This window comes from Rhinolophus sinicus, chromosome 1 (assembly GCF_057876585.1).
Source record: "Rhinolophus sinicus isolate RSI-liver-muscle chromosome 1, RSI-T2T, whole genome shotgun sequence".
In the NCBI taxonomy this organism is placed as follows: Eukaryota; Metazoa; Chordata; class Mammalia; order Chiroptera; family Rhinolophidae; genus Rhinolophus; species Rhinolophus sinicus.
This window is the reverse complement of record NC_142501.1, coordinates 70084876-70107481: the sequence shown is the minus strand read 5'-3', so window position 1 is coordinate 70107481 and position 22606 is coordinate 70084876. Positions and strand designations below refer to the sequence as shown.

The following is a 22606-nucleotide window of genomic DNA, read 5'->3' as shown; positions in this document are numbered from 1 at the left end:
ATATTCAGTTTGACAAAGGAATTCACAATGCGATTAATTCAGAGAGCAAGCATACTTGCTGCATTTCACGGTATTTTACTTCCACGTTGCTATTCCAAAACACTTCTTTTTGGTACCATGCTCTAATTTAGAGGAGAGATTCCTCTAAAACTTTGATGAAGGAGCATAATCAGTAAACAGGGATTGTTGCTCTTCTTAGCAAAGAAAAACAAAACAAACTGATTAACTGCAAAGAAAAGAAAAAATTTACAAATTTTCCAGAGAATGTTCATGGGTCAGTATAGATTCTGCACAATCAGCTAAAATTTGGAAAATACCAAGAATTTAATCTTGAGAAATGATGTGGAGGAGAAAGGCCATTTTTACACACTGTTTCTTCTGCTTAACATCTCCTTTCCCTCTGCCTAGTGAACATGTATCTTTCCTGTCAGTTGTTATTCTGCAAGAAGGTCAACCTCACTGGCAGGTCAAATTGTCCTTTTTGTATAAATCCCCAGTCTGTGTTCTCAATACAGTTAAAATCTTACAGTATTCTTATGACATCTGATTCTACTCAGACTGTAGTTTACGGAAGGCAGAAACTGTTCCTTTTGCTCTATTGGATGCCCTGGGATGTGGCAGAGATTCAAGGTATATTAGGTACCGGTATCAAACACTGTTAAGAGTCTGAAGGAACCCTACTTAACTAAATCAAGTAGATGTATGACTATGGCAAAAAATGATCAACAATATTTTGGAAATAAAGCTAAAGGTTAAAAACCAAGTTGACTACTAATCAGATATCTCATTTCCCACATGTGGACTGGGGAATCTGCAACACTGCCTGTCACAATGAGGGATGCGGCATAGTAAAGATTTTATTTTTTTAGGTTTAAAGAACTACAGGGATAAATTGATAATGAGATATTAATGATGATGACATCTTTGATGGTAATTGTGAATTATTCCAGAAATTCCCACACCACTTTCTGCTTTAAAGATTCTTGTGAGCAATTTCTAAGTCTCTATGCTAGGATTATGCAGGCAACAACTCATAACGAGGTGACCAGCCGTAATTACTGAAGTATAAAATTCCTAGGACAGAAAGGTAATGAAGGACGGTGATTATCCCTTAAGGTTTCTTTCCAAGCATATGATAAAAGTAAACAAAAATATGTGCCCTCAGATATTGTATTGGGGGAAACTAGCTGAAAGTATGTTTTCTAAATCTTCATCACCAACATTCAGGTAATTCACTATATTATTTTCCTCTCACCTCAATGGGTCTGTTATAAGAACGTTTACAATGGAATTCACACACAGGGTGCATGAAGTTCTCCATTAACAATGCCCCGACTGTGCACAGTGTGAAACAAGGAACTAGCCAAACAAATTGCAGTGTAAGATGCTGTATTACCTCACATGCAAGTAAAAATGTGAGCTACTAAAAATGCAGGTTAATTAGTTTTAAGCTACTTAACATAATCCACTGAGAATATAAATACCCTTTGAAGCATCCTTCCTGAACTCTTAGAAATTAATAATTAAATGTCTTCTGATATTCTGATGGAAAAAAAAGCAGTTTCTATGCCAGGTGTTGGCAGGAGGTAAAGGGATACATAACTTAATTTGTAAAGGCAGTATTACTGATATAGTAAAACAATGTTTTGAGTAAAATATTTAAACACATGTGAGAAAATCATAAGAATCATTTTGAAACTAACATATGAACTGCCTACTTTATAATGCAAAATAGAATGCAAGTGGTTGTATATTTTAATGGGAAATGAGTTAAGTACAATTAACAATTGTATAAGGTTTCTGGGGGCATTTATAAAAATAATTCCAGACATAAATTCTTAGACTACAAGGCGCGATCAACAAATATGGTGAGTGCTGCTTCTGAGTACCATCCAACAGAAAGGTGATGTTAATTGTGTTTTTTGACCTTGACAAAATTGTGCGAGCTGAGTTTGTACCCAAGAACACTACGGTGAACTCTGAATGTTATAAGGGCTATTAGAGCATTTAAGAAACAATGTGTGTAGAAAACAGTTTGAGAAATGGGCAAACGGTTTCATCCTCCATGATGACAAAGCTCCATGTCACATATCACTTCCGGTATACAGCAATTACTGTCAAATAAAACCATTACGGTGTATCCTCATCAACCTTATTCACCGGATCTGGCACCATGCAACTTTTGGCTCTTCCCAAATTCAAAATGATTCAGGACATCGAGGCAGCCATGACAGCGCAACTAGAGACACTCACGAAAGAGGACTTCCAGAACTGCTTCAGAAAGTGGCAAGAAAGATGGGATGTGTTTGAAGCGAGGGGGAGTAGTAGTTTGAGGGGGATTCATGGCAATGTGTCTTTTACTATAATACATTTTTTAAAAATTTAAACATTCACATTTTTTATCACACCTCGTATATACCATTTTTACACATCTATCTCTATAGATATATCTACTAATATATCTTTAGACAGATAAAATCTTTGGATTTATAGTGGAAAGTATTAATAAAAAATGACAAATATATGAAAATTGGTAAATAAACAAACAACTTTTGAAATACACTGTAAATGTTAAGCTTTAAGGGCCACAACTCATGTCTGGAGTATATCCAGCTGTTCAATGTTGTGATTTCTCAGATCTTAGCATTGAACTCTCTCTTTATGTTATATTCTCTCCCTAGACAATCTTATCTACCTCTCATTCTTTCCATTCCTAGTGCAGTGGTCTTCAAAATGGGGTGTTTGTTCTTCTGGGTTTAAGGGAAGACTTTTCATGAGTACATAAGGATATGGGTAGTGTTATTGCAATCAAGTTCCACATTGTAAACTTTCATATAGACACTTCTCTTTTTTTTATCAAAGCCCTTCTCCCACTTTCTCTCACTGTCCAGGAGAAGACATAGTTCTCATTCATTCATCTATCTTCCGAGGGTGCATTGCACAGCAGTACCAAATAATGAGAAAATTCTATATATTGGTGTTGATATCTAGGAAATGAGTTTTCAATTTTTAAAAATTCATCGCTCCCGTAAAATGTGAAGAAGAACCTAACTATCAGGTGATAATTAAACATTTTTGGTGAGAGATTACTGTGATTTTTGGCTTAAAACTTGGAAAGATTTTGAAGAATTGTGTTACATTGTTATAACCTAAAGCCTCCCATTCTATCAATTTATTTTTATGTATAAGGTTTCTCAGGACTTTAACATAAAAATATGAATAGAATTGATGGAGAAACTTTTCTCATTCCAGCAGCGAGTAATATTTATCAGTGAATATATAAGCTATTTAGAAAAAAAGGCAAATCTCAATTTTTACTTTTATATTTTTATATTTAACAATTTTATTTTATACTTGAAAATTATTTATCAAAGTTTGCAATGTGTGTAAGTTGATCAATTGTACACAAGTAACAATTGTATTAAAAATCCAGTTTAGAAAAAAAATTTAACACAAGATTTTATGCTGACATGAAAAAATTATGTTTGTATATAATGTGTTGTGTGTGTGTGTGTTTTTCTTTTACAGAGAAGTATGATACGGTGATCCAAAAAATATTTTCAAGAAAAAAATATATCATATTAGAATACAATTTGGGAAAAGAGAAAAGAAACGTGTAAAATGTGTGACTATTAAATAAGAAAATAATCATATTTTTAAATGACTAATGGTGGTTGTGAAATAGCTTTGGTGTTTTGATTCCATTGGATACAGTTAGAGGTCTTGAAAGAATTGTATTGAAAAACTGTCTACTTACAATATACTAGAAATTAAATCTTTGCACTTATTTAAACATGTTATGGAGAGTTTTAGAATTAGACTTTAAAACGTTATTTTAGGCAATTCATATGCATAAAAGTTTGCGCCCTTTTGAATTAGTCAACTAAAATGTCAGCGATGCCTTCCTTTCTCTTACCTTTTATAACCAAACAATCATTAACTCCTGTCATTCTTCCTTCCTCTATCATGCTCAAATTCTCTTCATTTCCACCTCCAGCTCTCAAGGCTGGAAGTCTTTCCTGATCTCCCTGATCTGGTCCAATCCCATATGACAGTCTCTCAGAACACCACAGATGTCTCTTTGGTTGTACTTCCCTGAGTTTCCTTTTTAGTTTTGTATGGTTATTAACACCTTTTGTTTTCCTCCTATCCCGGCCATTAATCTTTAGGGTGCGTAAGGGCACGGACCACATATTTTCAATGCCAAGCAAGTTACGAGGCTGGCGCTAAATGAAGGAATGCTGCCTTTTAAGTGTCTAGCTCAGTGCCTGACACACACAGCTGCTTGATATATACTTATTGAATACATGGATATAGGAACATATCTCCTTCAACTGTATAATCAAAAAGAACCAGGAGTGGATACATTGTAAGAAAACTGTATGATTTATGTTCATGCACAATGAGTGTGAAACTTTGTACTCTTAGAGCTAATGTAAGCATTGGATAGTTGGGGGAAACGGCCTCGCTCGAGAAACAAGATCGAGATTTGGAGAAATTAAAAGCCACAGCTGTCTAGTGACTAACTTGGAGCAAACCTAATTCTTCACCCCAGCTCACTGGACATTTGGACAGACTCTCTCCTGTGTTCAATTGTCTGGATAATGCCTGTGCCGATAACTCAGTACTACAATGGCACGTCTGGCTGGTGTAACTTTAGCCTATTCTTTATACTATTTATTTATAGTAAGAAGAATACATAACACAGTGTAAAAAACAGAGGGAATAGGACCACAATAACTTGGAAACATGGACAATAAGTTAGGATCTATGGTTTAGGGGAAGAAAACATGAGGTTTCTGAACCAGACATATACACACCGTGATAGAGTCCTTTGTCCCTCCACCTTTAGATTCTCACGTAAGAAAAGCAAATATTAATGGACAGAAAGCAGACAAAAAGGAGAGGAGCTTAACTGGAACTCTTTACACTATGAGATAAAATGAGCTATGACTGATGGAGGTACATGTGCCATAAATAGTAGGTGACTAAAGGGAGGGAAGAAAAAGTGTATTTACTTTGGAGGTCAAGACAGGCAGTATTTCTTCAAGCAGGAGGAAAAGGGCAAATGTCTCCCTGCTCCTAATTGAGAATCTCTATGGTAATATTTTGTTTTATATTTTATGTTATAGGTCACATCCTTATATTCTCAAAGCTTACAGAGTAGGTTTAATGTTGCAGGCATTCTATAAATGTTCTTTCCTGTTCTATACTGTTCCTAATTTCCCTATTTAAAATATATACCACCCATTACACAGGAGTGGTCAAAACAACTAGAAGACAACTACAAAGACGATTAGCGTTTTATGATTACCTATAAGGGCCAGATATTATATAGGCATTCTTTTATATAACTCTTAAGACTTGTGTGGTTGGTAATACTATCGCCATTTTTCAAATGATGAAACCAAGTGATTTTCCTAAGGTCAGTTAGTGGCACCACTGTAATTTGATCACTGGTGTCTCTGACTCTGAAGACAATAACATTTCCCCACACTAGAGGTTCTCAAAGTGTGTTCCCTGGGCCAGCAGCACCAGCATGTCCTGGGAAGTTGTTATAAATACAAATTGTTAGGCCCTATTTCACCTACCATGGTTCCCCAAAAATAAGACCTAGCAGGATCAACAGCTCTAATGCATCTTTTGGAGCAAAAATTACTGTAAGACCCAGTCTTATTTTAATATGATATAAGACCAGGTATATACTATACTATACTATAATATATAATTAATATAATATAATAAATTAATATAATATAATAAATTAATATAATATAATACCGGGTTTTATATTAATTTTTGCTCTAAAAGACACATTAGAGCTCATGGTCTGCCTAGGTCTTATTTTCAGGGAAACACGGTACTGAATGAGAACTCTGGGGGAGGGCCTAGCAAACTGTTTTAACAAATCACCCCAGTGATTTTTATGCACGTACAGATTTGAGAACCAAGGCTTAAGCCAGGTAGGACAACCTGCATACAACTATTGCTTAAACTCACTGCAGAGTACTTGAGTTCTGTTGAGTGTCTTTTTTTTTTAATTATTTTTTTTATCATCTTTGGATATGTATTACTGATATGTGGTAATTTGCTATTGCACCACAGAATCACCTGTGGCAGGGTCAGAAGGCAGGCAGGCTGAGGGTAGGAGCCCAGACCCACCACCTGTTGTTACATAAGGTCGGCGTTACACAACCTCTGTGACTTGGATTTGTCATCTATAAAAATGAAAATAAAAATGATGAGACCATGCACAAAAAGCACTGTAGCCCAATGTCTGAAATGTGGTAACTACTCAATAAAGTAAATATAGTTTTCATTATGATGATCATTATTGAAGACAATACATTAATATCATTATAATTAATTGTATGAGTAGTGAAGCTTATATATTATGTGTGCTGCAAAGCTCCGTAGGTGTTCCTCTAGTTATAACTTTTATTATCAAATGGGCTTAATTTTTCCAGTTTTAAAATGAATTTCTAATCCATTTCAACTCAATAAACATTTTTTATTTCCCACAATGTACAAGGTACTCTTTTGTTTCAGGGTTTTGTTTACGCAGTGATGATACCAGTTATTATTTTATATGTTAGGGAATGGATATCACTATCTATTGAATGACTTTTAAAACTAAATACTTTAAATCTTTACTCTGTATTGGCTTAAAGCTTTAAATTGTACCTTTTAGCATTATTTGAAAATGAATACATTATCACAAAATTATGAGGCTGTGTTGCTGTAGACACATATTTAATTGCAGGTTACATTCTCTTATTCAAAGAAAACTTCATATTGCCATATTGTGATCTCTGTATAGTTAACTGTACAATCTCAAAACTGTGTTTTAATATAGAGATTTTCCAACAATAATTCACCTGCAGTAATGATATATTCCCTATATTACACTCAGTGAAGCTTAGGCCAATTATTTCTTGTTCATTTGCACCAACCAGTAAAAGAAGCCAGTATCTGTCCCCTTTATTATGCTTTTTTATATATACAAGACTAGCATCTTTTGTACATATTTTTTTAAGACTAAAATTTTCAGGTCTCACAACCAGCTCGTGTAGCTCATATTTTCAAGATATTTTTATAATTTGTATTATTCTCTACCAAATGCTTAGTAATTTGTCTCTTTTCTGAAACGTTGTATCTGCTGAACTTAGTCCCCAAATCACAGCCTACCAAGACCTGAATGTAGCTCAATCTGTTTTTCTGCATGACATCACCATTATAATTCTACACACTGCAGCATTTGAATATTTTAACAGGGATCAGAATGTCCACTCCTTCAATTTATCATCCACTGTAATTCCTAAACTTTTCTCTCTGCTGCTATCACCTCTAGCTTTTCATCACACTGTTTGGTTCCATTACCCTGCTCTGCATCAACTTGCACATCCATTCCATTTTTCTGAACCCAATGTCACTGGAGCTTTGATTACCTTTGGAGGTTTGATTAGATAATTTTAAGGTTCCAGTTAAACAAAAACAAACAAACAATGCTGACTGGTCTGTTGCTTCAGGCACATTTAAAAAGAAACCTTGTCCTTCCCTTCCTTGACTCAATTTAAGAAAGTTAAACTCAGTACCAACTACAGGATTGCATTATTGTTTTATCATTAAACTGTCATCCAAAAATTACAGATTAAGCCTCTGATCTTCGCACACATAGCTAGCTCATTGAGTCTCATGTACCCCCCACTGCAGGAGGTCACTTGTGTATGCTGTGCGTGTCACATGGTTGGTTGAACAAATCTTTGTAAACACAGAGTTAGTTGCACTTAGCATGTTTCCTTGCCCCGTTACAAAGAAAGCAAAGCAGAAGAATATAAAAATGATGAAAGAAAGAACCAAAGAAACTTCAAGTATCAGGCCTAAATTTCATTGTTTACCACGAACAAATGGCAGAATTATCAACAACAAAATGAACTGACACCTTATAAATGAGCTATCATTTATAAGGGAATTATGGAAGTGATGGATTGTTCAAAAACACAAGTGAAAAAATTATTACTCATTAAACTAAACATCAATCCATGTGCCTTCCTTCAGCCTGAAATCCCCACCCACCCACTTTACATATTTAGATACACCTGCCTTCAGTCAGGTCCTGTCCGTCTAATAGTCCCACTTATCCTTCTTGAGGCAGAATGCGATTCCTACCCATCATTCCCTTCGTTCTTGCTTCAAAGTACAACTATTTGTTTATAGCTCTGTATCTTCTATTAATTTGGAGCTCTGCCTCTACATTTTACTTCCTGGCTACAAACTGGTATTGAGAATTGCTCAACAAAATTTTGTTAAATAAGTGAATTATTTTAAAAATAGCATTTCCCAATAGCTATATTTTTAAACACAGGGAGTGATATGAGGCTTGAAGACTCTCTAGAGAAATTATGGCAATGAAATGGTATATAACTCAAATTTTAATAAATAGTAAAACGATACAATAACATGAGTAAATTCATTAAGGGGTTAAAAGAAACTATCAGGGAAGTAGAAACTACTACATATATATATGTAATATAATATATTTCACCTTTTTTCTTATATGTATATATGATTATGTATCTTAATAAAATTTTGGTTGTATTGATTTGGGATACATGTTTATGTTTTCACACCTTAAATATACGTGGTAGACTTAAAACAGATATTAAAAAATAGGAAAAAGTTTTTATAACATTTTTAAGTTCAAGTTTTCAGATGACTTAGCAAAAAGGATAACCACTAGCAAAAGTTTAAATAATGAGGATGCTTTAGTTCAAGAGAAGACGGATGACAGATTTAATCACTGTCTTCAAGTATATAATCGATCGACTGAAAGATGATAGTGATAAAATATTTTCCTTCGTAGCTCAGTATAAGACCAGAAATGATTAATTTAACTTAAAGGGCAAACAGGAAAATGCTAGAGAAGGTAATATATTATGACAAATTACTAAGTAATGCGGTGAAAGATTTCCCTCAAACGTTTTTAAAGCAGAATAGCTACCTTTTTCTGGAGTCAGATACATTTGAACCTAAATCATTCTCGACAAAACCAATACCAATTTGCTCCATAAGTAAGTTACACTCTCCGTGGTTCCCTATGTTCATCTAGAACAAATCCCTTTCACCACTGTCCATGGGATCATCCCAGCCAGCCATCAGTCATATCAGGGACAAGCCCATTGTGGCACGTAAAATAGAATCATCTGAGCAAATCGCCCCTAGCTCCTCACCCTTCTAATCAGACTCGCCTTAACACCGGAGCTGAAGATTGCAGAGGGGTGATTATAAATTGCCCAAAGTACAAAAAGCAATGGAACATAATGGCCCTTGGAAATATAAAGACACCTTAGAAGGTTTAAAAAACTGCAGTAAAGATCTTATTGATGTTTGATGTATTTATGTTTAACATTCTCTTCATTAACATTAATAAGTGACATTTAGTATCATATTTTTTAAACAAAAGTAATTTCATTAAATAATTTAACCCCACATTATATCTGAAAATATTGTACTATGAAATTCCAAGAGGAAATACAAGTTTAAGGTCTCTGTCAAGGGTCACTGAAAAGGTAAAGATCTTTTTTATAACCTTTTTGGTTTTAGTTTTTAATATGAACACTTATCACGCTACTTCATTTATATCATATGCTTACAGTTGTTTTATGAATAAATACCATGACCTTTATGAAGAACCTTAGAGTTTGGTCTACATTTAATTATTTTGTTCTCACACAAAAGCAAAGCTACCAAAATTTGAAATAAATTGACACCTTATACATAAAGAATAAGGGCCTAGATGTACAAAGTTATTTTAAAATTCAATAAAACATTCCAGATACGTATATTGTAACTTTCATGCTATTGCCCAGTAAGCTATGAACCTAAAACAAAGTTTTGCAGTGTTTTTTTCCTTGTCTGGTTTTTCTCCAGGTGATAAACAGAAAGCATCCACTGGGAATCTGAAAGCAGTATTATATCACATCAGAAATCCAGGATTTGGTTCTATTTACCTGTTCCTGTTGCTGGAAATCCAATCTGAAATAAGTGTGGATGCCTGTTGGTGACAGTGCTTGTTGCCAAAACTGCATGCCAGCATTATAACTTCTCTACGTAGTTCTCTTATGTATCATCAAAAGGGGGAAAAAATTAAAAAAATAATAAAATAAAAAGCAGTATCAATATCTGGAGAGAAAGGGTAACTCATTACCTTACATTACAGTAGATAAATAAATAATTAGCACCAACATAGTTTTCAGATACAGAAGTCCTATTTTGCCCAGTAAGAAGAGACAATTAGCCAGAGTTAGAAGTTATAATAATTATACTGAAAGTCTGCTCTGGAAACAGTACTACAGTGAGGGGCATGCGTTCAGATCTCAACTTTACCAATAAAGGCAGATCTTAAGTTAAAACATGACAAGGAAATGCCTTTGTTCCCAGAATCAGGTGGTGGAAACTATACTACCCATCAGCAGTTCTCCCAGGAAAAGGAAATGAAAGATGCAGAATGAAAGGTGGATCATCTCATGCTGCTCAAGTCACAATGGTATTTGTAGTATATTATTATACAGCTCTGGGGGGAAGGAAGCAAGTCAGAAAATAAAACAGTACTCATGTTGGTAGGATGCTTGAACAAGGGATCCATTAAAATTGTTTTTTGGCCATCCAAGCTTGATGTACGTTGTCGCAACTTGCTTTAAAATATATTCCTAAATAGGGGGTACAGCAAATAAAGATAATGTCAGTTGCAAATCTCTCCATGCTGACAATTAAAATTATATAATAAAATTAAAATATGTTTCTAAATGTACCTGCTTGAAAATATAGGCAAAATCATGAACCTGGTGATGATCTATTATAATTTTATTCAACTTATTATTTCAAATATAGAAAATAGGATAAAACACAACTGCAATGGTGAAAATCTACTCTTCTTATTGAATGATGAAGTAATATACACTATAAAATATTTTAGATGACAATTTTTGTAGCAAAACAAGGAAACAGGAATATAGATAACACTCCTGTATACATATATACAAATGTATGTAGATATAGTTTATGAAAATGAGCACCTAGTATTTATACATTTGTGTCAGTAGAGCATATTCAACATAAAACTATTATGTTGGCCCAGTCAATAGCCTAGCATTGTTGAACCTGACACTCACAGAACACTCTTCAGTTAAATGATACGTTATTTCAAAGTCAATAACCCATTCAGCTAATGATACATTGAAATATCAGTGGCAAGGTAAAATATGCTCTCCTCACTTTAATCTGGTCCTGAATTTTGTCAAAGGAATGAAAGCACTGAAATTACAGGAAAAGCAATTCTTAACTTTTACTGAAATTGAGGTGTCTGACATGATCTACTAACGTTCAAATATATACAAAATGTATTTTACTTTTACAAAAGTTTAACATCGCAGCATTTCTCTGTTCAGAGAAGCGGGGTGTGTCATAAGTCTTTCTTCAGCATATGCAAATTATGCCACAACAGTAATGACACACTTCTTTGCATGTCTGTTGTAAGGGCCTACGCAAAACTAACAACAATAAACACTCAAGCCAGGATTATTCCCATTAAAAAAAAAGAACTGAAACAGAGGTGGTTTCATGTAAGCTCAGAATAAGATAAAATGAAGCAACTGTGATGTCCATCAGACAATTTAGATGGCCCGATTTTTATTAGATCTGGTCATGGTAATTCCAAATGTGTAGGCTAATTAGCAGAGCCAGCATGCCATAAGAAATAGGATAATTTTATAAGCCATAGGGCAAACTCTTAAAATAACTAAATGAAAGCAAATAGGGCTCAAAGGTGATAGAAGGCACAGAGATACATTCTGATGCAAAGCCTCACTGGTGATAAGAAATTGAGGAATCAAAATCTCATTAGCCATACTTAATTCTAATCTTACTCAAAATGATTATTACATTAGATTAGGTGGAGACAGCAGTGCAATTTTGGTTTACCAGGCTTTGAGTTTAGGAAATCTAGTCAGGTAATATTTTGGAATGTTTGTCATGTCTTCATGTCTATTTGGATTATCTGTTGTTTGCTTTTTTGTGTCCCCTCGGACCCAATTATGAATGGGCTTTTGCCTCAATGGTGATCTTATCCGTGTTAATTAAGGAAGTGAATTGAATTCACTATGCTCTTTTGGATAGAAATAATGACTAAGAATCTTTACTGAAACTGTCTATATTCTGTTAAGATCTTCGTGATCTTCCCACCCGGGTTAAGTCTTTTGTGCACATGGAGCCCTTTAACTCTTGGAAAGTAAGTTTGAACTTTAAGATTGTGCCATGTGTATTTGTTCTTAAATTCTGAGGCATTTAAGCTTAATTGACACTTTTAGGCCAGAACAAAAAGTAGCTTGTCTTAAATTTCTTCTTCAAGTAACTCTCATCAGTGTTACATAGAAAACCAGGACAAAAAAATGATAATATGAATTAGAAGAAACTAAAATAACTCAGAACCAGTTGAATATAACAGATAATGAGAAAATAATTTATCTTCTGAAAATAGGAAAGAAGAAAATACATCTTTTTACATTGAAGACATTGTATTTCTCCATGCGGTCCAGTAGTTTATCTAGAGGATAAAGAGCTCGGCTGGCAGCGTGCCAAGGAAGAAAATCCTTCTCCTCAGACAGGTATCTGATAATCTCCAGTGGAATGTTCTGAGGCAAATAGCCAGCTCTGCACAGTCAAAAAAGTTAATGTTAATTACATGCAGAAAAGATCCATGATGATGGAAAAATGAAGAGTTTTACTTACACAAATTTACTTACACAAATAAAAGGCAGAAAGCAAGATTCATCACGATATAAAGAAATCATACTCAGTACTGTAAAAATAGTTATTCACTTTTTAAATGTATTAGTCCTACTTAGGATGCCAGTGTCCCTTAATATATTCAGAGTTGGAGAGTTAAAAATTTACATGAACACAAAAATCTTAGCATGCATGTTTTTGAAAAAGGAAAGAATGTGAAATTTGAATAAAACCAATTCTAAGTATTTACTTAACAGAGACTCTTCAGAGGTCACAAATAAGTGAAAATAATTTAATTACTTGAATAAAATTTCAGTTTTTCAAGGCATTCTCTTTACTTTTCATGTAGCTATGTGTAATAATATTCAATATATATTGCTTTTAAAATGACGATCAAAGTAGCAACTTTTATTTTTTACTGTATCTGTTACCTTAAAATATAAGCATTTTCAAACCTGTTTATTTTAAAAGTGCTTTCCACAATGCTTATGAAAACCAGAGTTATATTTTAATAGAGTCCAAATTACAAAAATGTCAAAAGAATAGACTCTTTCCATTTTCTATTTTCCTTTTAAAATAAATGTCGTGTTACCTTGGGGACCAATGTCTTTGGATTCTTTGGAAAATATGAAACTGTAGCTTTTTAAAATTATCTGAACACTTGTTGCCTGTTTTCAAAGAGCGTATATTCAAAAAAGCAGCCAAAAACAGATGTATATCTCTACTCTACAGAAGATTGCATATGAGATCCTTGCAAATCAAAGCAACATAAATGACAATTCACAGTACATTAAAAGATGGTCTTAGCCTTGATGTCCCAGATATATATATATATATATATAGTATTATATATTTTGATGGATTTTTTTTTTTAACATTAAGAATCAACTGAATGCAGACTTTTAACACAGGGAACAGGTAAATATGAAAGCAACCAATGCCCAGTTATCTCCTTTGTCTACATTTCACACTCTGTTCTATTGTAACATCACAAAATTAGTGGACCTTTTTATTTGTGCTTGGTAGAAGGTGGGCAGGAAAGGAGCAAGGACTTTTTTTCATCTTCATTAAAAATAAGTTTGCCAGATTCTTTAATCTTTATTCAATATGAGAGGCAAAAATTATTCTACAGATACATATTAACTTGCAACTGTATTTATCATGTTCATAATAAAAACCAATTCTGAAGACTGTCTGTCAGTTTTCCTTGAATTTATATATATGATTTTTGTTCACTCATGGTATAATACTGTATTTGCCCGAAAATCAGACCGCGTGTTATACTGTATTTCCCTGAAAATAAGACCGGGTCTTATATTAATTTTTGCTCCAAAAGATACATTAGAGCGTATTTTCAGGGAATGTCTTATTTTTTCATGTACAACAATCTACATTTATTCAAATACAGTCATGTCATCTTCTTCTAGAACATCGTCATAATGTACTAAATGCTCCGTCTGGATGATGATCTTAACTGGGGCTTATTTTCATGGTAGGTCTTATTTTTGGGGAAACACGATATTAACCACAGTTAATGTCTGATGTAGATAAGAATGGTGAGAATAACTCCAAATTTACCCATAATTTCAAATTTTCCTAAAGTTTGTGTGATTTGGAGCACATCTAGATTTTTGCCACTTTTCTTGCACACTTTCCATTTTATACATCCTTGAGAAAAAGACTATGGTAACAACAATTAAATCGGGAACTTTATCTTTTCCACTCGTGCAGCATCTCAATAATAGTTAAATTTCGCTTTTACGGGTTTCTCACCTACTGAAAAAGCAATATCATATTTTAAATAAAAATAATAATTTGGTTTTTTCCTTAAAAGAAACGTAGCTTCCAATATTTCAGATTTTGTTATTTGTTTTAACTAAACTTTTAATTCTAAATATTAATTAACATAGTGATGATGAACTTGCCTCCTCTAAAACTATATAACCCACATACCATGATTTATATAATTTTAGAGTTGAAGATTTGTCTCGAATTCATTGTTCTTTTGTTAAAGAAATCAGAAAAATACTGTATTAAAAAAATCTTTAATAAGTATCTAACTTATCACGGAGCTTCAAATAAGTTTGAAAAATCTGAAACATTGTCTGGGTCTATTTTCTCACAGATTTAAACATACTAGCCTTATGTCAGTTATAATTTTTGTGTTTTACTTCCTTTCTGTAAACTGATGGATATTATTCAATGACTTACGCTTTGTGGGTGATCCATCTACAAATAAAAAAGATGACAACTAATGTAATGGGAAAAGAGTTGGATTTGAGAAAGAGCCTGAAGTGGAGAAGAACCTGAAACCATTAATGTTCCCTATACAATTAGACAAATAAATTAATCTCTCCAAACCTCACATTCCTTATCTGTGGAAAAAGAGGCTTGAACTAAGAGACATTTTGTTGTAGCTCCAAAGTCCTTTTATTCTAACCTACTTATTTACAATTTGACCTGCTGAGAAAATATTACAAAACATGGGCATAATATAATTTGTTTAAAAAAAGAAAAAATACTTTGTAATTTTTTATACTCCCCACTCTTTAATTGTTTAGTATATACAAGTCTGAGAGTCAGGACTTGAATCTAGATTTTATAAGACATTGAACATAGTGTAAAGAAAATAAAAGTAAAGAAGTTCTAAGTCATGATAAGGCAAGTAAGTAGAAGTATTCATTTATAGAGGTATGGAATAAGTTTTGTTTTGAGTCCTTATGGCAAAAATTGCTAACTGCTCACTAAAATCCATGCTCTCCTTTACTTTCTAGTATAGACTATAATTTGCATTTCCTTGGTAGTTAGGTGTGGTCATGTGACTATCAACTAGCCAATAGAATATGAATATTCCTCATGACCAGGATTAGCCCACAGACATCTCTCACTAGCTCTTCTGTGTTCTTCTTCCCTGAAATAAATCTTCCAGAGTGATCTTGGAACTCTTACAGTGAATATGCGAGAAACCCACCTGGGTCCACATACCCAAATACCAGGTTTCAAACTCAGTTCCGTTATGTGACCTGGAAATACATTTCTATTGTGTTTGATCCTAATAAATGTTTGGGTCTATTTTCTCTGATGCAGTCCTCAGATAGAATAGGAAACAGAGTATACTCAAATTGCCCTTATTTTGTGTTGTTACAAACATATGTAAGTAATTACCTACTACATAATTCAATATACTTGCGTTTAGTTAGCTTACTGGATCAAAATATGCAGCTACACTCAGTTGAACAGGAGGATGATCAGCTTTGTTACAAAATTAAGACTTGTAAGAGATAATCTCGGTGAATAAGTTACCTAGTTTAGATATGTTTTTGTGTAATTGGTCGATAATGACACCTGCGATTACTACGTACTACTGATAATGCAATCAATATAAGGGAAGTGTGTGGAGTCCGGTGAATGGAATACTATGTTAGCTCAAAGTAATCAGCCCACTATGGGAGCACATGTAGGTTCCTGACACTGAAATGAAGTTTCCCTAATTTTGCAACATCACAAAAAAATGATGCTAACAAAATGGAAGGAAATTAGCAAATTTAAAGAGTATTTCATGTATAACTAAATGGATTTTATTATTTTAGGAAAAGGTTACAGATAGTATCGATCTTCTCTACTGTTGGGGTGAGGGTTGACATGAGAAATGATTTAGGAATTAAAGGAAAGACAATGGGAACGAGAGACAAATGAGAAAAGTTAAAGAAATAAATAAAAGGTTGCCCATATGCAGCTATACAGCTCCTCTTCTCACCCCTACCACCCCCTAAACACACACAAACTGTCACCTCCTCCTTCTTTAATTCTTAGGAGCTTGCAGTGAAATATATCTATCTACAAGAGATTATTTTTTTATAAGAAGGAAATTAAAACCAGACTGTATTATAGTTGATGTTGCAATGCACTGATCTGAACTGGCTTTGTTTTCACATAAGATCAAAACTACTTTCTAAAACCTTTCTGAATCCCGTTGAATGTAAACTCATATCTATTGAGATGGGTGGCTCATATACAAATAACCTATTTTATTGTGAGTTTTCTTTAAAAGCTATTGGGTGCTTGAAACTTAGGGGAGAAAAATAGAAAGCACAGTCCTCAGACTCTTCAGAGCATCATACTCCAGTCTTCATTAATTGAATATTCATTTAAAACCAATAAATATCCTACTATATGTTTCACAATATAGTAGGAGACACTATAACTGTCCCTATGGCACAGATTTTTGAAGCAATTGCTGAAATGCTTAATTAAAAAGTTTACTATTTTATCATTTTTCTTCATTACTCATTATTAAAAGACTTTAATGTGTTCTTCCTGGGAAGATCCTATGGCAGAGATTGGAAATTCCACTAGCCTTTGGAATGCCAGAGGGAAAAGGGAAATACATGGGGGATGTATCTCTATCAACCAACAGTCCATTGGGTCAATTCCTAGAGAAAATAAAGACATGATTCAAGCATTGAAGAACCTCCATCTGCAGAAATGAAAAGGAAGTTACTTATTTGGAGCCTCATATAATTAGGAACATAAAAAGTTGTACAAAAAAAGAGTTCTCATAGCCCCGCCTTTCTCCAGCTCCTTCTCTCCCAGAAGCCATCTCCCAAAACTAACTTAGGCATCTATTTTCTGGGCTCACATAACACCTCTATTCATAATAATTATGATATTAATTATATAATAATTTCATTATATTATCTTTCTCACTTACTGGCCTTAGATCTTTAAGGAAATGAAGCATGCTTTACCTATGTTTTTATCCCCATAGCCTAATGCAGTATCAAGCACAAACTAGGTACTCAATAAATGTTCCTTTAACTAAATTAAATTATGGCAATAATGTAATCGTTCTTAAAACAGGAGCACTTTACAAGTATATGAAAACTTAAACATAACCATAATTCTCTAAAGTTACAAGGTCCCAACAGGAAGCAAAAATTCTATTAGAGTGATATTTACAGTATTTTTGCTTATCTCTTGTATTAACGATACACATGATAGAAGATAAGAAGGCCGCTGCTCTCTAGCCAATAGCTTTGAATAAGCTAATCGATACCAAAATAAAATAGCTTCATAGCCAGTGAGAAAATAGAGGCATTATGTAAACATCTCTGATTTTTTCTCTCTGATTAGCAAATTATTTTTCTACTCTCCTAAAAATCAACAGTATTATTTCATACCAGCATTTAAATAAATTGATGGAGGGCTTGGAAATCTCTTTTTCCTAGGCAGTAAATTGACGGGAGTGAACTGCATGATCTCTGGGGTGTCTTTTCCTGTAAACATTTAATAATTAACAGTAAAACGTTCAGATTTTTTGTTTTTCTACTTATATAGTCCCACTACCACCACCGCAACCACTCTTCCCTCCCCACGCATACTTGCTTCTTTATTTCTAAACACAATTTCCCAGAAAATCAGCCACCATTTAAATACAGAGGATCACTCAGTAATGTTAAGAAGCAGATCAATGTTTGGCCACTAGTTGGAAGAGTTAATAGATGTTAGCTATTTGACCAAAAGGAAAAGTCATTAGTTTAATGGCCAAAGTTAACTAATTTTTTTTTTTTTTTTTTTTTTTTAGAAAACTATCAACTTCATTATTTTAAGCTATTGTATATTGATGACTTACTGTATACTAGAAGCTATGGTGTTCTAGAAAGATGCTCTAAGTTTGTTTCAGTTTAGAAGCCTCAAAATCAGTACTATTATGCCCCCACCCCTATTTTTTTAGATACAGAAGCTAAAATTTACAGAAGATAAGTACCTTGCCAAGCCCAGTTGGCTGATATGTGACAGAACTAGAATTCAAATCCAAGACTGACAAGAAAGCTCCCACTGGTTCTACCATATGCGGCTGCCTCCCCAAATACCACTTTGAACTAGGGTTAAATACTGTCGTTCTCCCTACTTTTTACATCTGTTTACATGTCACTGTCATAGCACTCATCACATTAAACCTAATACACAAATAAATATATAATGTAATCCCAGGTGCTATGAAGGGAAAGTAAGTAATATTGGGGAAAGGTGAATAGTGGGGGAAATATTTAAATAGGGTGCTTCGAAAGGGCCTCAGTGAACACGCCTGCATGAAGTGAGAGAATAGACTTAGTGACTCTTGGGGGAGGGGCATTCTGACTGACAGGAAACAAGAGTTCAAAGGTCCTGAGACAAGAACAAATTTGGGATGTTGGAAAAGACGCTTTTGTGGCTGGAATGGAGTGAGCCAAGAAAGAAGAGTAGGGTATGTAGCTGCAAAGGTTGGTGGTGCTAAATCATGAAAGACCTCAAATAATAAGGGCTTCAGATTTTATTTTTAAGAGTGATAGAAAGCCACCACAAGTTTTTGAGCTGGGAAATGACATGATCTGATTTATGCTCTAAAAGGGTAACTCTGGCTTCAGTAGAGAGCATACTTAAATATGGTCTTCCAAATTGAGAATGAAGTGAAACATGATTTCCTAGTTGGTGTCTCTCTGTCTCTCTGTCTCTCTGTCTCTCTGTCTCTCTCTCTCTCTCTCTCTCTCTCTCTCTCTCTCTCTCTCTCGAAAACTATATGCCTAGTGAATAAAACTGATGACATAAAAACAAACATCGTGATTTTTTTTTAAAGAGGCTATGAATGAGATTTGTTTCAAAAAGTTTCTTATGCAAGTTTCAAAAAAAATTCCAAAAGCTCATGTATGCATTATCTAATGTTGCTCCATTGTTAATAAACAGCATCAGATAATATGGGGAACATCACTGAGAAATCATTTAAACAACACATTTTTATGTACTTCATGTACAGGAAGTTATATATTCCACTTAGGCTGAATTAGCAGAGTTATTCCAGCACTGAAACACAGAAAATAGCATGAAGGGCTACCAGGAAAATTATCCACATAGCTTATGATTTCCATGGAAAATACAATGCTTGAAGTTGGTATGGAATTTTGCTTACTGGGCAGTGAAATTTTCCAGTGCTCTACAGAGTCACATGGGAGTAAAAAGAATAAAAAATTCCAGCAGGATTTTGCAGAGTTTGAGTTTACTGACATCAAGATATCAGATCATTAATCTAAAGGTCCATAGATCAGTGGAGCTTCTAGCACCCTATATAGCTGCTTTTGTAGAGAGATGTCTAAATAATAGGAAACCAGAAAAGAGAAAAACATCACACAAACCAAACCACTTACAAAGCACTGGGTGTATCTCCTCTTATCTAACGTTTATGTCAAAATTTTGCTTTTAACATAGATTTTATTACACTGTACATAAGTTTTTATATTTAACTTATAAAATTGCCCCATGTTACTAGGAATTCCTCATAATTACCTTTGAATTCATTCTAACAGTATTCTGTTGGGAAGAGAAGCGTAGTTCACTATTGTTGAGCATGTTGGGTATATGCCTATTTCACATAATAAGTAACAGAGCTAGGGACATTTTTGTGTACAATGCTTTTACATATTCTGAATGATTTTCTTTGGATGGAATACCCAAACTGGAACTAGCATGCTAAAAGTCATAACATATTGTGGTCCTTGACAAATCTGAATTCATGTTTTCAGGCTTCATCTATCAGCACCTGGCCCCAGACAAAGGAAAACAGGAAGTTACCGTGGAGGCAGACACTGATTTGGCACTCCTTGTGTGCCGGTCCCTAGGACAAGTCCGACACATGCAGTATGCTATTAAATTCTTATGACAATCTTCTGAAGTTAGCAACATTACTGTCTCCATTTTACAGACCAAAACGGAGGCTCAAAACACTTCCCTAACTTCTCCAGGGTCACACAGCAAATTAGGGTGGTGCTGGGAATTGACCAGTCTTCCTGCACTGAGACCATGATATTCTTACCACTATTCCAAAACAGCCTGACAAGTAATTTTGCATTCTTTCTCCCATCTTCTAGTAAAAGAGAAAAAACTGAGGAGAGGAATAAGGCGATATCTAGTGGGAGGAATCTATGGAGACTTTATGAGGGAAACGTGATATAGTAATAGAACATATGGGGGAAGATGAAGTATTTTGGTCCATGGCTGTCACTGTGAAATGAGGGGCTTAGTGTACTCATTGTAGACAGTTTTTAGATTTTGGTCATTTGGGGCCATTTCTGCCAAAAACACTTTCTTCACCACTGCACCCTCATCCCCTGTATTCCTTCAGTACCTAGTCTAATCTCTAGAATTCAAGGAACACCCTCAGCCCAGACTCTGGCCTGGAGACACTGATTCCACTTAGCAGCCATATACCTACCACGAACATTAATTACAGCAACTTTTCTTTCAGAAATATTGTTAACATTGTGAGAACAATAGATAGAGTACTAGGACACGGTCTTAAAAAGGAAGTCAGAGGTAATCATATTAAATTATGATCTTTAAATAAGAGGAAATGCTTCAAAGAAAATATATTTTCTATCTCAAGGTCTTATAGGAAAGGGAGGAATTAAGACTATAGAAAGTGATTTGGGGATCCTATATAAAAAGGGAAGGATGAAGGACTCAAATAACAGTATACGGATCATGAAGGAAATTGCTTCCAGGACATAACTGTAGAGCAGACTCTTGCGCCTGGATAGACTACTTCAATTAAAAATCTCCACAAGAAATCTCAAAACTAAGCCAATCCCACCCCCAGTTTATCCACAGAGGTATCACCAAATATATGTGGCCATTATAATTCCCTATGGAATTTTCTAAATGCATAGCTAAGTTCTACATTTTAGACTAACATAAAAGTTAATAAATTAAAAGGGAGATACATATCAGCCAAAAAGTGGATGAATTTTTGAAAAAAGAAACACACACTTTTGAGAATGTAATGTAGCCATGCAGAAGAAAATGAAGACTCAGTTGAGAAGGTGTTAGAAGAGCTGCCAAAAGCGATAAAGGGTATCTAACAAGCGCAGAGTGAAAGCATCCCATTTAATCTGACCTCTGCAGTCAATTTGAAGCTTCTGGCCAAAGTTAGAATATTTTGAATATCAATAGGAATAAAAACTGCAGTGTATTTAAACTAATCAAATACATTTAAATCCATAGGTTAAAATTATAAATAAAAACAGAATAAAAAAAATAATTGGTTACTATGGAACAGGCTAGAAAATTGGCTCATTATTTTTGAAACTGAAAAATCCAGGGGAACAATCAAGCATTTATCATGTTCATTTTATGTACTCGTTTAGAGTTGACTCTGAAATAAACTTGCTAAAAATTTAAACTTGTAATGGCTGAAGCCTCTAGTGTTGATTACCAATTTACAAATGACAGACAGAACAGAGGAACATATAAAAGTGCAGAGTAGGATGCAACCAGCAAAATCCAAACTGTGGGTAATCATGTAGGATAAACAACCTCATTCTTCACCAAATCATTTGGAAAGAAATTTTTTTAAAAGGTGAAGGGGAAAATCAATAATTTGGAAGAGATTTAAAAAAATAATAATATTAATCAGTCACAGAGCAATAACATCATTTGGATTCTAAATCAAAAAACTTTTAAATGTTGGCATTTATGAGACAACTAGAAATTTGAACACTTCCTGGATATTTTATATTATTGAGGAAATGTTAATTTTAGGTCAAAATGTTTAATAATGTCATCGTTTTTAGAGATACATAGTGGAAATTATTTTGAGGACATAATTCGATGTCTGGAATTCACTTCCAAAAAGTACGAAAGGTTGGATGGGGACATGGATGAAATAAGACCGACCATAACTTGTCCATAATTGTTGATATAGAGCAATGGATGCAGGGGCTTCATTACACAGTTCTGCCAATTTTTGTGTATATTTGAAATTCTTCACAATAAATGGTTTAAAAGCCAAAGC

General features: G+C 34.1%; 1 protein-coding gene across 2 annotated transcripts in view; it reads right to left on the bottom strand.

Annotated features, from left to right (window-relative positions):
• Window positions 1-22606, bottom strand: part of TRHDE (thyrotropin releasing hormone degrading enzyme) — a 364858-nt gene that overhangs the window by 27003 nt on the left and 315249 nt on the right. For both annotated transcript variants that reach the window (XM_019748962.3, XM_019748963.3), the window contains 3 exons: window positions 12561-12708; window positions 10612-10709; window positions 10011-10118 (listed from right to left, as the gene is read on the bottom strand). In XM_019748962.3, coding sequence (XP_019604521.2) covers window positions 10011-10118; window positions 10612-10709; window positions 12561-12708 — 354 coding nt within the window. The remainder of the gene's footprint in view (window positions 1-10010; window positions 10119-10611; window positions 10710-12560; window positions 12709-22606) is intronic.